The sequence below is a fragment of the Epinephelus lanceolatus genome, chromosome 5 (genome assembly GCF_041903045.1).
Source record: "Epinephelus lanceolatus isolate andai-2023 chromosome 5, ASM4190304v1, whole genome shotgun sequence".
Taxonomy (NCBI): domain Eukaryota; kingdom Metazoa; phylum Chordata; class Actinopteri; order Perciformes; family Serranidae; genus Epinephelus; species Epinephelus lanceolatus.
Genome location: NC_135738.1, coordinates 5,738,223 through 5,754,479, shown reverse-complemented (window position 1 = coordinate 5,754,479; position 16,257 = coordinate 5,738,223). Strand labels below are relative to the sequence as shown.

The 16,257-nt window shown below is 41.6% G+C and overlaps 1 protein-coding gene across 6 annotated transcripts in view; it reads right to left on the bottom strand.

Moving 5' to 3' along the window:
• The window catches only part of mgat4c (mgat4 family member C), a 188,089-nt gene that overhangs the window by 95,326 nt on the left and 76,506 nt on the right, over positions 1 to 16,257 (bottom strand). For all 6 annotated transcript variants that reach the window (XM_033635964.2, XM_078167630.1, XM_078167632.1 and 3 more), the window contains one exon: positions 6,852 to 6,922. Coding sequence is in view for 3 of the 6 variants with exons in the window: in XM_078167630.1 (XP_078023756.1) it covers positions 6,852 to 6,876 (25 nt within the window). In the remaining 3 variants the exon portion in view is untranslated. The remainder of the gene's footprint in view (positions 1 to 6,851; positions 6,923 to 16,257) is intronic.

Here is a 16,257-nt window from a genome sequence, read left to right as displayed (position 1 = left end):
TAGTAGGCTGATTTAGTAATTGTCTTAATGTGACTATTGAAATTTAGGTCTGAGTCCAGAACTACACCAAGATTTCTGGCTTGATTTGTAGGTTTTAGTGTCATGGCGTCAAGGTGAGCACTGACTATTGATCTTTGTTCTTTGGGGCCAAAAACAACTATCTCAGTTTTGTCTGTGTTTAGTTGTAGAACATTCTGGCACATCCATGTATTGATTTTGTCAATGCACTTATTTAGCAGATGGGACTGTAGTCATCTGGTGACACTGTTATATAAAGTTGTGTGTCATCTGCACAAGTATGGTAGGAGATGTTATGATATTCCATAATCTGAGCAAGAGGGAGCAAATAGATGTTGAACAGAAGAGGCCCAAGAATGGACCCTTGAGGAACTCCACATGTAATTTTTGTTTGCACAGATTCATAATTGCTAAGTGACACAAAGAAATCCCTGTCTTGTAAATAAGATTTAAACCAATTTAGCACAGTGCCAGAAAGTCCCACAAACTTTTCTAGTCTGTTGAGCAGTATCTTATGGTCAACTGTGTCGAATGCAGCACTGAGGTCCAGTAATACCAGAACCGAAATCTTTGATGCATCACTGCTCAGATAAATGTCATTTAAAACTTTTACAAGTGCAGTCTCAGTGCTGTGATGTGCTCGAAATCCAGACTGAAAGGCATCAGAGGAATTGTTTTCGGTAAAAGAAAATAGTTCCTGCATGAAACTGCTCACGACAAGGTCTGTGGATTATCTTGAGTATTTGGGCTATGACTTCTGGAGACATTGCCACTGGAAAAATATGTTATTTAGGGGTTCATTGTTCCTTTAAGGAAAAAAATAGGGAAAGATCATAGTTACAGTTGATCAAACCACCAATGGTCATTGCATGTCTGTGAAGGAGGCGCTACATACCTATCCACACAGATCGACCAATGAAGACATAATTCCTAAGGATGGACTGATATTGATGTACATGAAGTGAAAAAGCATGACATGCCATGAGAATAACCACACACAAAAAAAAATTCTCTGAACTTCTTGCAAGAGTTCTTTTAAGACACAAGTTTTTGTATCTTGAAACACTGGCCTGTGGTTTCTAGGGATTCTCGTCCAAACTGAGACGACAGGATGTCATGTGAAGATATGGATTACAATGTTCCAAAAACTGTCATGTTTTGGTGTCACTGAATTCTTTTCAGACCCACCATTATATGCAGCCAAGTTATATCAGCAAAGACGAATCCACAGAAGAACAGGCAGAGATACCAGGTGTGATACAGCAGATTACAATACACAAGGAACAACACGTTCTTAGTGTGATGTCACATTCCTGTTTTTTCTCTCTGGAACAATCCTTCTCTTGTTGATGCTATTATCACAACAATCTTCTCTTAAACATGAAATCCAGCTGGGTACATTAAGGCCAACTGAGTTCTCTGAGGGACGTAGGAAGCCACATTCAGCACCCAAGATGTCATTAATTTCATATTTAGAATGAGAGCTTTCCCATTATAACAGGACGAAAAGGATCTTAAAGAGCGTACAGCAAGGTGCCGTTTTTAGCATGAAAGCCTTTAACAGAATGGTAATAAATGCTCAAATGAAAGCTTTTCAGCCAACATGTTCCCGCCGATATGCAGCTTTTTTTTTTTCTTTTCCTGACATCCCATTCTCTTAGGTATGAAAATGTAAAAAGCAGTGTGCCGTGGGTTCCTTTTTATCATGACTGTACTGAGCATACAGTACGGCGCTCAACGGCAGATCGGGAGAACTGCGAGGTATCGTGCTGCTGGAGCCAGAGAGGAAATGAAAATGAGGGTGGAGAGTATGGAGGTGTCAGAGCAGCTCGTCAAACTCCCTGCACGTACCATGAATATTTCACTACTGACACAAAGCAGCTTCCCAGCCCAAACTGCACCCCCGGAGACAGACAAAGACAAAGAAACAGAGACAAATAGATTCTGTAGATAGATAGGTAGGTAGATAGATAGGTGGATGGACAGATAGCTAGAAAGATAGATAGATAGGTAGATGGATAGATTGCCCCCCTCCCCTGGCTCCCCCACCCCCTTCACCCCACATGGATACCTGTCTCAGGCTTCATCTCGCAGCCCTAAATTTCACGAGGCAGGGCTGACAGGAAGAGCTCTCCACAGCTGACAGTGCTGCCTTCCAGCACCAACAGGGGCTGCCTGAAAGCTCATCCACATCACACCGGCAGGTAACGCCCAGGACAGGCCGACAGACACATGCTCGCTCATGCAAATTACATGCCCCCTATATGTGCACACACAGAGAAAATGTGATGCAGGTGATGGAACTTTCTCTTTGGTGCAAAGGTAAAAAAAAAAAATTAAAAAAAAAAAAGGCCAGAAAGACTCTCCAGCCATGGTGGCTCTATGAAGCTGTACATACTAACATCAGCACGCTAACACGCTCACAATGACAGTATGCTAATGTTTAGCAAGCTAGCATTACAAGCTAGCATTTGCTTATTAGCACTGAATACACATTAGTTGTGCAGGTTTTTTTTCATAAAACAAAGTACTGGGAAAATAATAACTTTAACGTGATGATGGCTTCAGATGAAAAGTTAAGCTCAATGAATTTATAACAATTCATCCTGAGGTGAACATGAATGTCTGCTCTAAATTTCACAGCAATCCATCCAATGGTTGTTGAGAGATTTCACTCAAAACCACAAATTCACACTCCTGACCAGATGTTGTGCTAGACTTTTCGTCACCGATCATTTTGACTGACAGGGTCATAAAAATCTGGTCATAATCTATTTTTACTGGTCATTTTAATTTTCGTTTTTAAGTGATAAAGATATTCAAAGACATTTAGTTTTCATTCGTTCATTTTTAATAAATCCAACAAGCAAGTTATAAAGTGTGCATTAATAAGGACATGAACGAAAAGATGAACAGACATCCACACACCCGTGCCATTAGGCTTCTTATGTCAACAACGTTACATGAAGCAGATGAATCATTTTTTCTCTGCAGTGTGAAAACAGCAGCCACTTAAACCACTGACTGTGCATAATATATTAACAAAGCAATTTAACAAAATTGAACAATTACAAATAAAATCTGAACAAAAAATTGCAAGAAATCAGCTGACTTGAACATAGTTCACCTGCGGCCTGAACTCTCAGTCACCTTCCTCCTCTTGCCCATGGACTGGAACTCTGTGCCGGCTTGTGCGTAATCAAACGCATCAAGGGAGGTTGCTGCGGAGGCGATTGTCATTAAGTTTTGTACTTTTGCCTCGAACAGACGACTTCTCGTGGCTGTTTTGATGTTGTTCTGAAGGCTGAATCCGTGCTCTGCTGCCACACTGGAAACTAGAATTACCAGCACCATTTCAGCCACAGTTTTAAAGTCGGGGAACATTTCTCCCAGAGAAGTTATCAGAAGTCGGCAAGACTCTCTGAATGAGGGGTTTCCTGATCCTGCAAGCACTCGCTTCACCGGGAGGAAATCCCGCAGCATGCGCTCCTTCTGCACCAGTGGTTCAGCTGCACCGGTGTGTAAGCCGTAGTGGTCACAGACGTGCTCCAAAGCCTCCTGTCCATAGCTCTTCAGCGCACACTCCACCACCAAGTGGGCAGGGGTGGTAATTGCAATCGGTCAAAATGACCGAAGGCCTTCAGATTTTCACTGTTGTAAAAAAAACGGTCAATGACCGAGAATATTCGGTTAACACAACCCCTGCTCCTGACGGCAGTAGATGTAAAGTCAGTCCATCAATAAAGTTACTAGGGATTGAATTTCTCTAAATCATAAATGTACAAATGTTTGTGCCAATGAATGTAGTACATGCTGAGATATTGATTTCCCAGGATATGTGAAAATGTTGACCAGCCGGCTGCACTAGGTAAAAAGTCAGAGTCATCAGAGTGGCCGTGATTCATCCTCTGGAATTGCTGTAGGCCTATGTCTCTGTGTGTTTTATAATAATCCAAAATTTGTTGAGATATTTCACTTAAACCCAGAAATGTCAACCTCAAGGTGGTGCTGGAGAAAAGGTCAGGAGATCACGTAGTCCTCTCTGGGACCATGAATGTCTGAAGCAAATTACACTGCAATCCATTTAACTGCTGTTAAGATATTTCCTGAAAATCACTAATATGTTATATTTGCACGTCTCATACATATTATGTCAGCGTTTCTAAAGTTACGTATGGGCTGCTATTAGGAGGTGGAGGGGATGGTTTATAGCGTGACACCTAGACGAGACATCTGCCAAGCTGCAGACCGCTGATAGAGACCAATAAACAACAACGGCAGTTGTGATTTCCCGTGGATTTTTAGGCACCAAACGAGGGTTTTTTTGTAGCAACCTGTTGCTGCTTTTCCAGCGAGAATAGTACTACAAGAAGCTGTTTTTTTTACCGAGACATTGCTGCTTCTCTTGCAGGTATTGTGTGACCCAAACTGGGTAATTTAAGCCATAGCCAAGTGGTTTTTGTGCTTAAACCTAACTACACATTAATCACAGGGTTGTTGAAAGTTTTAACGTATCCTCTACATAATAACATGCACACATAACATATCTGTGGTTTGCAGAAACTTACAATGCCAACATTTTTTCTGCTGATTGGGCTGCCAGTGGTGCACTGACAGATAAATGCTCTCTCATACCTAAACAACAGAATAGGTTGATATACACTGACTTCCAAAACGATTTACAAGACGTTCTAACGTTGCAGTTTTTAACATCAACATCATGAAACAGTTACGGTTTTGGGGTCTCATTTATAAAACAATGCGTAGGATCCATACTAAAAATATACATATGGACAAAAGCCAAAATGCCGTTTGCCAAAACATATTCGCCAATCGCCACATTCGGGCTTCCACCTCACCGTCTGTATCACCAATTTCCCGTCTTCAAATGTTGGTAAGCATGGGTCAAAGTTTCTCCCATTAAATCTGTTTTTATACACAACTTTTGTCACATACAGTACAGGCCAAAAGTTTGGACACACCTTCTCATTCAATGCGTTTTCTTTATTTTCATGACTATTTACATTGTAGATTCTCACTGAAGGCATCAAAACTATGAATGAACACATGTGGAGTTATGTACTTAACAAAAAAAGGTGAAATAACTGAAAACATGTTTTATATTCTAGTTTCTTCAAAATAGCCACCCTTTGCTCTGATTACTGCTTTGCACACTCTTGGCATTCTCTCCATGAGCTTCAAGAGGTAGTCACCTGAAATGGTTTGGGATGGATAACTTTGTCTGCTCTACCAGCAGCAGTGGCAGGTAACCAAGCGTTGTTGGGTAGGCATCTGCAAAGCTGTCCAGACAAAATTTAGAATAAGTGATGGCTAGTGGCATGACTCAAGGGATGGCAGTGTCGGTTGGTCTGTCCAGCCTGCTTTCACCATAAAAACGACCACACAGGTTGACTGTGCCGGCAGCTTATTGTGACCCATACTTGAGTTTACTGTGAGTCGGCAGTTGTGAAGTGACTCTGTGACTCAAAGCCTGTGTAATGATGTAAAAATATCAAAGACGGGTGATGGATGGATAAAAAAAACAACAACAACAACAGGACTTTCACCCAGGAGACCAGTGTCAAGTATGACTTCTTTGAATAACAATGTAGCCTAGTAGTGCTTGAAGGCCTGTGTGTAGCATGCTACACTAGTAATGTACAGTACAGGCCAAAAGTTTGGACACACCTTCTCATTCAATGCGTTTTCTTTATTTTCATGACTATTTACATTGTAGATTCTCACTGAAGGCATCAAAACTATGAATGAACACGTGGAGTTATGTACTTAACAAAAAAAGGTGAAATAACTGAAAACATGTTTTATATTCTAGTTTCTTCAAAATAGCCAACCTTTGCCACACTCTTGGCATTCTCTCCATGAGCCACAATAAGCTGCCGGCACAGTCAACCTGTGTGGTCGTTTTTATGGTGAAAGCAGGCTGGACAGACCAACCGACACTGCCATCCCTTGAGTCATGCCACTAGCCATCACTTATTCTAAATTTTGTCTGGACAGCTTTGCAGATGCCTACCCAACAACGCTTGGTTACCTGCCACTGCTGCTGGTAGAGCAGACAAAGTTATCCATCCCAGAAGAAATTACCACATTTGGCTGGGAGCTGGTGTAAATTTCCCATTCAGACAAAGGAACACAGTGTACACTGAGCCGAGCCACAACCAGCGTCGGCTCACTGAAAGCCCCAACAACTGAGATAATCACGCTCCAGTTATCGGATAACTCCATCTCTCTGGGGAAAAGTAATCTCAAAGCAAATACTGTACCTATTCCATCATTACAAGCAGCAGATTTTGGAGCAACAAAAAACAACTTTAGATTCATTTTTGTGCTTTTTCCAACATAAAGCCTCAATTGCTTATTGCAAAACATCTTTTAAGTAAAATCACGAAACACCAAGCTGAGTAACGCTTCCCTCTGTTGGGACTGTGATGCTTACGGATGACCACAGTACAACAGTTAATTTCTAACTTCCGACAGAGCTCCTGGATTCAATTTTCCCCTTGGGGAACTTTATTTATTTTATGTTTAAGATATACAGTGGACTTTCTTTTGTTTTTCAGAGGTTCTCTTTGCCTCCAACACGACTGTACATATTGGGGATATAAAAATGCAACACCATGCAGTCAACTGTCCGAAGAATGTGTTGCAATAAATAGATGTTTTCATTTTTTGTTAAGTGCTGTGTTATGATTTAAAGATTGCCATGTTGCACTGATCAATATGTCCGCATCAGATGAGCTGAGGTTTACCGGGGCAGCGGAGGGAGGAGGAGGAGGACCACTAAAGCGGTAAATCTGACCAGAAGCACTTACTTCCACTGCGTATCCTATGGGCCATTATTGGTGGGTGTGCTCACACATCAAAGTGGCAGGGGTCTTCCAGGCTAAAAAGGAATAAGAAACAAAGGACCATTAAATCACAATGAGGGACCCCGCTTCAAGCAACACACATGTGAACACACACACACACACACACACACACTTAAACACTGCAGTGTGAGGGCTGTGAAGAGAGTTCAGGACCAAAAGAGAAAGATAGAGAGAGGAGGAGAGGGAGAGAAAGGGAGCGCAACATTGATTTTCCTCCTCTGAAGTGCCAGTTCATCATTCTGTGAGACACACTCTATCGATCCCCCGCCTTTAGTTTGTTTGTAATTTTGGGGGCTCAAAACCGTTCACAAAGATAGATCCTCTTATATGCCACTTGCCTCTGAGATGAAGAATGGAGGGATCAAAGGATGTGTGGAGATGACCTCATTTTGCTAGGTGATCCTCACTCAGTTGGTTTTTGTGGCCCTGTTTAAAAAGGGAGCTTTGGGGTGGGCAGATGTGGGGGGACCGCAGTCCTCTGAGCGTTGATTAGAATACAAGTTTGTGCCTTAAGTTACCGTTTTCAGCCTGTGTTGTTGTCTGATGACGATAAAGCCTCTGGGGACAAGGGTCAATACTTCAGGCTGATCCAGTGAAGCCAGCAGATATCCGGGCCAAGATATCTTTCTCTGTGCACTGGTTGTTTCGGCTAATCTCAATAAACAATAACTGCAATAACTGTTGTTTTACTGTTTTATTGTTTTTACTTAATATTTATTATATATCTTATAAATATAGATATGAATGTGTGTGTGGTCATGAGGATGATGTGATTAGCTTATGTGAGTGTGTGGTGGTGCCTGTGTACACATTCATGTGCTGCTAACTGGATTGCTCCAACAAAGTTTCACTGTATAACACACAGTGACAAGAAAAGGATCTATCTATATGTCTATCAATTTATAAACAGATATCTGCATATGAATGCCAATACATATTTAAACTACAGTTACCACCCCATGGTTGTATGACTTTTATTGACATTTATAAAAAAAAAAAGATCTATACAATCAGCACAGTGTCAAGATTAGAGTCACCAATTCAGTATCTGACCAAATGTCTCCCCTTCTGTTCTTGAGATATGACGTTAAAACATGATGATGTCACAGTCACGCTGACCTTTGACCTTTTGGATATATAATGTCATCTCTTAATCATTTTATCCTGTTAGACATTTGTGTGAAATTATGTTATAATTAGATTATGAATCTCTGCGATTTGGCCAAAACCTTGTTTGTAAGGTCACAGTGACCTTGATCTTTGACCACCAAATTCTAAGCAGTTCATTGTTTAGTCCAAGTCGACGTTTGTGCCAAATTTAGGGGAATTCCCTCACACTGTTGCTGAGATATCACGTTCAAAAGAATGAAATGAAGGAGCTCCAAGTAACTTTTGACCTTCAACCTTTGTGCCAAATTTGAGAAAATTTCATCTTGGCATTCTTGAGATATCGGGTTCATGACATTGAGATGGATGAGGTCACAGAGACCTTTGACTTATGAGTACCAAATTATTAGCAGGTCAGTGTGGACTCCAACTGGACAGTTGTTCCAACTTTGAAAAAATTCCAACACGGTGTTGTGACATATCACATTCACAAGACGTATTCAAGGTCACAGTGGCCTTTGTCCTATGACCACCAAATTCTAATCAGTTCATTGTAAAGTCCAAGATACGTTTGTATCTTTGAAAAAAATTCCTCCAAGGCATTATTGAGATATCATGTTTGTGAGACAGACGGACAACCCGGCCACAGCTGGTACGGAGGCATAACAGCTCAATATAGATGTAATCTGTCATCAGACAATAGCCAGTGGTTCTGCCGTTCTGCACTGACTGTTTATCTACCAGTCAAATGTGATTGGTGAATACGACCTGGACTATAAACAGACTAACAGCGGAAACTAGCGGTGGGGGGAAAAAAATCGATTTTTAGATGCATCGAGATTCTGTCGTGACGTCATTACCTGTGAAGGAGGGGAGGGAAGTGAGCACAGCAGGAGGAGAGTGACAGCTGACGAGGAGAGAGTCGGAGGATTTAACAGAGTTTTGGTGAGTTTTAGTGGAGTTTGGGTGGTGTTATCTTTGTAAATAATATTTAGTGGTTTAAGTAATAGTATTTGTGGTTTTTTGAGAGCTTTTGATTTTTTTATTCCGTGTTTTTGAGTGTTTTTTTGCCGTGTTTTCGTCGTGTTTTCACCATAGTTCATAGTTTTGCCATCATTCGTCTTTTTGCATTAGTTCGTGTTTTTATAGTCCATAGATAGTTATAGTCAGTTATAGTTTTATACTGAAAAAGAAATGTCGAGGAGGTCGACGAGGGACAGGAGAGTCCCGTTGAGATTTGTGGATGAGGAGGATGGAGTAATACAGTTTGTATGCACTGGACATGTATTCCCAGCTTTACTACAATAATGTTTTTCAATATCTAGTGTAAATTTTCTTCTTGGCTCGTTTTAGAATGGAGAATCATTTTATAATCGAAATCGTTGCCCTCAGAATCGGAATCGAATCGAATCATGAGGTGCCTAGAGATTCCCACCCCTAGCGGAAACCAGAATACTGCCGATACCAAACTCTTGTCCTGTCGCACACATATGCAGAATCTGTCAATAGAGATTACCTGTTGTGCATTTTGCCAACATAAGTACTCCAAAACATTATTTTACGAATGTCACATTCTAAGTAGATCTGCATAAGTCGACTTTAACGCTACACAAGAAAAGATTTTCACGTAAAAACCTGGTTTTACTTTAACTGTGGCTCCACTGTAGGGCAGTGTCCCCTCCTACTTATATAATGTCATCAATGTCAGATGTTTTGTCTTTCTTCTTTTCTTCCATGTCCTTTGAGTGAGCAAAGACTGCAGTTTACTGACATCACATTACATAACTTCTGGGCATTGAAGTTCATCCTTCAAGCAATTACCCCCCGCTGCCATTTGGAGCCAGGGTCCCTGTGCTAAGTTGCCAAATGCAGTTTTAAGTCAAAACCTCTAATGCCCCTCAAAAAGCTCTTCACTGGATCATTTCTTGTTATATCCCGTGGCTGGAAAACACTACAAATTGGAGTTTTTCAAGCAAATAATCTTCTGTGTGGTGCAGCAGAATCACAAGTGGAGCTCTTGTGAAAGATGCAACCGTGAAGTACTTAGACCCGAAAAGCTTCCTTTATGAAACGACCTGAACCTTTAGTCAATGCAAATAGTGTTTTAGTTTTACAACAGCATTTTTGTGCTTATGACATTTTACTCACTACGTTGTGCACTTTAATCATCGAAAAACTGTGCACACTTTCACAACCAGGGGATTATCAAAGTGCCTTGAACCTGCATTCTTTCTAATGCCCAGCAGGGGGCGACTCCACTGGTTGCAAAAAGAAATCTGATTGTTTACAAGACTAAGCAAACATGCGAAAACACATGGTGGCGCCAGAGGAATGAATGATGAATCTATCACTCTGCCTTTTCACTCTGCTTATGATAATGAGCATATCTCAAACCCTTTATTATGTACATAGTTCAAATAACTATGCATATAGTTAATATACTAATGCAGATTGAGGGGTGGATCGTACACATTTGAATGCAACAAATACTTCAGAGAGGAATTTCACTGCCAAAATTGTGTTGGTAGAAAAACATTCAGCCTGTTTCCCACAGTGACCTCCATAGCTTCCAGGAAAAATTCTCAACCTAAGAGACAACCACCCACATACAGCCTTACCTAACATCTCATCTGCACTTTATCATACCCCCGCTCCCCCTCATATTCCCAGCAACGGAGAGCTATCACCTCAGAATACCTTTCGAGATACCAAGAGAATACATGAAGGTCATCATACCAAAGCACACAGTACAGCAAATCCAGGAAAACATCCTTTAACCAGGGTTCAATGAACAAACAAACAAACACACACACCCACTCACTCACAAGAAGACAAACCGTCTGAAGAGTTCCATTATTCTCACATCCTAATGTTCTCTATTCTTCAAAATCAACTTAAATGTTTGGGAGATTTTTGTAATGAATTTCTTATCACCATGCCAACACATTTCCCACTCTTACCCACTTTCATCAGGCTGAAATTATTCATGAGAAAAATAAAATACATCAAACAGGCCACCTTAAAAATGAGAAAGTGTAAATGGGCAAATCTGAAGTTGTAGGAGAGATGTGAGCATATTTTTTCTTTTATGATGACTGAAACCTTGAATGTTTCCTTTATAGAATCAAAAACTTTCAAACACATTAAGCATTAGTCCGGAAAATTATTTCCATTTTACATCACAATGTCACCCACTCAGCAAACAAATGTAGCTGTCTGCAAGCAAAACTTTCTGTCTACAAGTGCCTCTGCCTGGCAGTACTTTGCCTTGCCTACACACACACACACACACACACACACATATTAGTTCACTCACATTTGTCTGCACACAGTCTAATGCAACAGTCTTATGTTTTTTAACAAGTGTTAGCAAAATATTGGCATTTCTATTTTGCATGCTAATAAACGCCGGCTCGTTTCCATGTGAGCACAATGACAAACATCCCAACTACGAAAGTACTTAATACCATTAGCATTATCTCCACGAGGTGTACGCCCGGTGGGGACCATCGTTGGCTGGTCTGTGTGTGTGAGTGTGTGTATCTGGCCGTCTGCAGCTAATCTCACAAACTACTGGACCAGTCAGCCTAATATTTTCTGTGTACATTCGTGACTGAATACTCAAGGACCTCCGGTGGTTGCAGTGATTTACAATTGTTGAAAAACACGTTTATTGACTGTTTTATACCGTAATTGACGGCTGTCTCCTCACTCCTTTTCACTGGCCGGTAGGGGCCACAAGAGTTCCGGAAATCAGCTCAGCTAAAAACAACAAGCCTTGCAGTCTGTTACAGGCTACATTGTGGCCTTCGTCCTGGTTCAAGCACTGACAGCCATCAGAAAGTTTGATCTCATTTTAACCATGAGGATTTGCTGATTAATTCTATGCCAGACATGGTATGAACTACTAAAGTTAGGCACATTTTTGTTATCTACGCCACCATCTTGACTGTAAGGCAACCAGGAGGGACACTTTCACTGGACACAGCTGCCCCTGCAAACTGGATTTGCAGACATTCCCAAGGTGTCTTACCACGCCAGTAATGTTTCAGAGGCGGAGCATTCACCTGCCAGATTCGCAGATTTGCAGATTTTGTTGTTTTGGTATTTTTTTCCCCTAATATTTGTGCTTCTACCATAGTTAGTCATAGTCAGCTTTGTGAGTCCTTTTTAAACAAAGATTGCACTACAAAGTCCGTTTTTACACAGAACAGAATGACCACGGCATCATTCCACTCATGTGTGTAATTTAAGACAGCATCCCAGAATTGTGGAATCAAAGAGGTGTGACATGCATGACATGTAATACATGTGTTAGCAGAGCTTTACAAACAATAACAAGGGCATTAACATGGATATAACAATCATTTACCTTGCCTGTTATATGGCGACTGATTTCATCCTCTGCTCGGAGAGCAACAACCTCAATGTTTCCCCCAATTTGTGGACATTTTCTGCTGCTGTACTTCTTATTTGAGTTAGCTGCTAACTGCTATCAGCTACTTTTTGAATCTCCCACAATGGGTCACACATAACACACCATAGAAATGTCACTTTCATGCTGCCAGCTGTCCCACTTTAATACAGACATTGTTTTGGCGTTATTACTACCTCCATTCCTGGCTCAGAGGCGACACTGACATGATTCTGCCATCATACCTTATAAACAGAATGGAAAGGCGACATAACGGTGCAATAATTCTGCCTTCAACGGGCACCCACGAATGGCATGGATGGGCAGTGGTCAAATGCTTCTTTTTTGCCTGTTTTAGTTAAATGAGTGTTATTTTTAACTACTTTAATTGTGCTGTAGCCCTCAGAAAAAGTTAACACCCTTAAAGTCCAGCTTTGAACGACAATCAGAGATTTTTTGCGGTGAATTTTTGAGTGACAATATATTTGAATAACAAATTAGAATTGAATGTAGTTGGTCAGGATTTTTGAAGCAGCCACAGAAAATAAAAATATATAAAAGAAATGTTCAATGTGAGAATCAGCAGTTTTAAGCCTTTCATAGGGGTTGACTACCACTGTGTATTTGCAACCAAAAAGCAAACACTACGACAGCTGATTTCATCATGAACTGCACACATTAAACCGGAGATGGGTGACTAATCAATCATGGTGCATAGTGATAGGTTGCAACATAAGCCTGCAGATTCTGAGGATTTAGTGGCACATGTTTGAGAGCTACTGTTTAAACAGAAGAAAACAAATCCATCTGGTGGCTTCTTTTGTACAATTTCTCTGTTCTGGGTTTCTTATCTAGAATGCAGCATGTAGGGTAGAATGTGTCGGCACATCCCAACAAACTATAAACTGCAATGTCAAAGCCGTCGTCTCTGTCTCTGTCCGTGGACCTCCAAAGTGGCAAAACTTCCTTTCAAATGGGCTCATCAGAAAATTAAAATAGTATAGCCATATAGACAGGATTATCTGTCAAACACAGAGGATAAGTGCCAACTGTACAGAGCCCTGAGATGCCATGTGGATATTGAGGCGAATGGTTCTGACAGTTTCACTGTAATGAGCCCCGATCCTCACGGTTAACAGCAGTGAAATGACTGACAGCCTCAGCACTCTGGGTGGAGGTCATCCATGTGAATGGAGTGCCGCATCCTCCAGATGCTCTTGCCATATTTGCTGCCTACAGGCAGTCTATCTGGGGTACTTCTTCATTTCCTTACTCCCCAGGTTTTTAAAATGTCATTTATGTTTAATGGCCGTGCTCATTAGCTGCATCTGAAAAACACACTCTGGTCATTACCAGCTACATTTGCAGTCAGGCTTCATGCCGAATTCTCTTGTTTGAGTCATCCGTCACAGCCCCGTTCCTTGGCAGTTGGCACCACAAATGACGCAAAGCTCAAATCTTCTAATTATCTGCAACTATCTTTATCTGCTTACATTGCTAGTGAATGTGTTTTGACTAGGCTGCTTTATCAGTGTAGCGAGAAACCCAATCTGAAACAACATCCATCATGTTGCGGCTGCCAAGGCCACTTGGGGGACTGCACAGGCAGCAGCGCGCTAAGAATTGCACTTTACCTTGGCGTGATCCTCTTGTGTACGAGCAAAGTGGGAGAAGGGAGGGTTGTGCATGACTGGGACTGCGACGGAGACAATAGCACTCAACTCTCTTTCATTATTTACTTGTACCACTGTCAGATATGGACAGATGTTACAAGAAAACCCCGGTATGCTGGGGGAAAATGTTTGAAGAAACCCCTTCAGAGTCGAGTAGATCAAAAGTTCATTCAAGTAGCAAGAGATCCACTTTTGTCACTGTCAGGTTCGCTTGGAGCAGAGGCACAGCTCGCTTTTTCTACTGTAATGCTGCAAAATAAATAACTGCTTTGAGAATCACAGCAGCACACTTTTTTTCTTTTTTTTAGATTCTGCATATTTCTTTAGAGGAGCATTGCGTAGGTGTGCAACAGCCTGTCCAAGTAAGAAATAGAGAGAGGGAGAGTGGGTGGGGGAGCATGCTGGCTATCCTTTGTCAACTGCTCAGTGCCATTTAATGGCCTGTAAACCCCTTTGCTGGAGAAAGAACAGGCAATTAGCATACTGAGTGGATTACAAGATTGCTCTGACTCCTGGATTAATGTGTGCACTTAATCTTCTCTTTGCTAAGCGATTCTTGGATATACAGCTATTCAAGGGGAACAAATGTCCCCACCTTCCAAAACACAACCTGATCGGAGGTTTCCTCCATGATGGCATCAAAACTGAAGAACAGTTACTTCATGTGTTGTTGGACTGAATCGTCCATGGTGATGACCCTTTCCTCACAGTGACAAACACAAAACAGGTCAGTATACCAATATTGGTGTGCAAGAGGGAGGATGCTCTGAGCCTCAACAGGACATGTTTGTACCCTAATGCGACACTGTGCTTCACATTAGAGGAGAACGTAAACCGGGATTCTGCCTTAGTGGGGGTGTGATGTTCAAGGTAGTGGATAGACAATGAAATACGATCCAGGGCGTTCAGTTAGAATAACTGATTACAAGCTGATTTATATATGGAGAGCCTTTGCCACAGCCTACACAACTGGCCTACACTGTTCTAAGTGTTTATACATTTTTACTCTGTGCTGTGTCTGCGTCACTCTGCAGTTACCCTCAAAAATGCTAGTTGGCGTGGGGGCTTCTATGTCACTGTCTTGAGTTTCTGTGAACTGTCATATTCAACAACACATTGGTTCATGGACTTTTCACGTCCACATATGACGTTCAAGGTAACCTGGGTGTGTTGGTTGTTGATGTTCTGGGACGCCGTGTCAACTTCAGCCTGTTACATGCATTGTCTGTTTTCAAAATACACTTCTGTTTTCACAGGAAATGTGCAGTTTGCATACAGTCTCTCTCAAAATAAAAGCACTACGTCGGTACAACACAGCCAACTGATGTTTTTTTTCCTTCAACAACAAACAAACATGGTTACGTTTAGCCAACACACACACATGTGGTTGGGTTTAGGCAACAAAAGAACAGGGTTTAGCTTAATATTCATACAGGAAGTGAACACCAGCCTCCTAGGTGAAAGACGGTGGTTGCTGGGTCCATCCACCACACCTCCCGCCGCTCCACTCATACTTCACTCCCTTAACTTATATTGTTGTCCTGCCATGTTTCCTGATGCCATAACAGAATAATGGTGCCTGGCTACATATCATGCCGACGTGAAATTACAGCTTTGAAGTCACTGACGAAGCGCTGGTATTTAATAACTTCGGAGTGAATATGGTTTGGATAGTGCCCTCAGCCTCTCAGTCAGATCCACCCCTCGCTCCTCCACAGCTCCACCCTCTCACACAAAAATGGTCACCTCTGGCTCCAAAAACCAAGATGGCGATGGCTGACATGCCGAACTCAAGGCTTCAAAACAAGAGTCCATAAACCAGTGGGTGACATCATGGTAGTTATGTCCATTATTTTTACAGTCTATGGTTTCAAGACTCATTCCGGCAGCACTCCTTTACAAAGTAAGTAGTAATGTGCACTTCTGTGTATTTAATTGGCAGCTCCTCATCAGATGATGTCACTTTGCAGCAAACGTTGAGCCTGGTTCAACTTTTTTACCCGACGACCTTGTGTTGTTTTTCCGGAGTCCTTAGTGTTGACACCTCTGCTTCATCGGCAGACTGGCTCCAATTAAATGAATGAGAGGGACGTGTTTTTTACACTACAGGATGAAGTCAGCGTGAATTTGTCTTGAGTCGCCCAAGTGCCTCTCT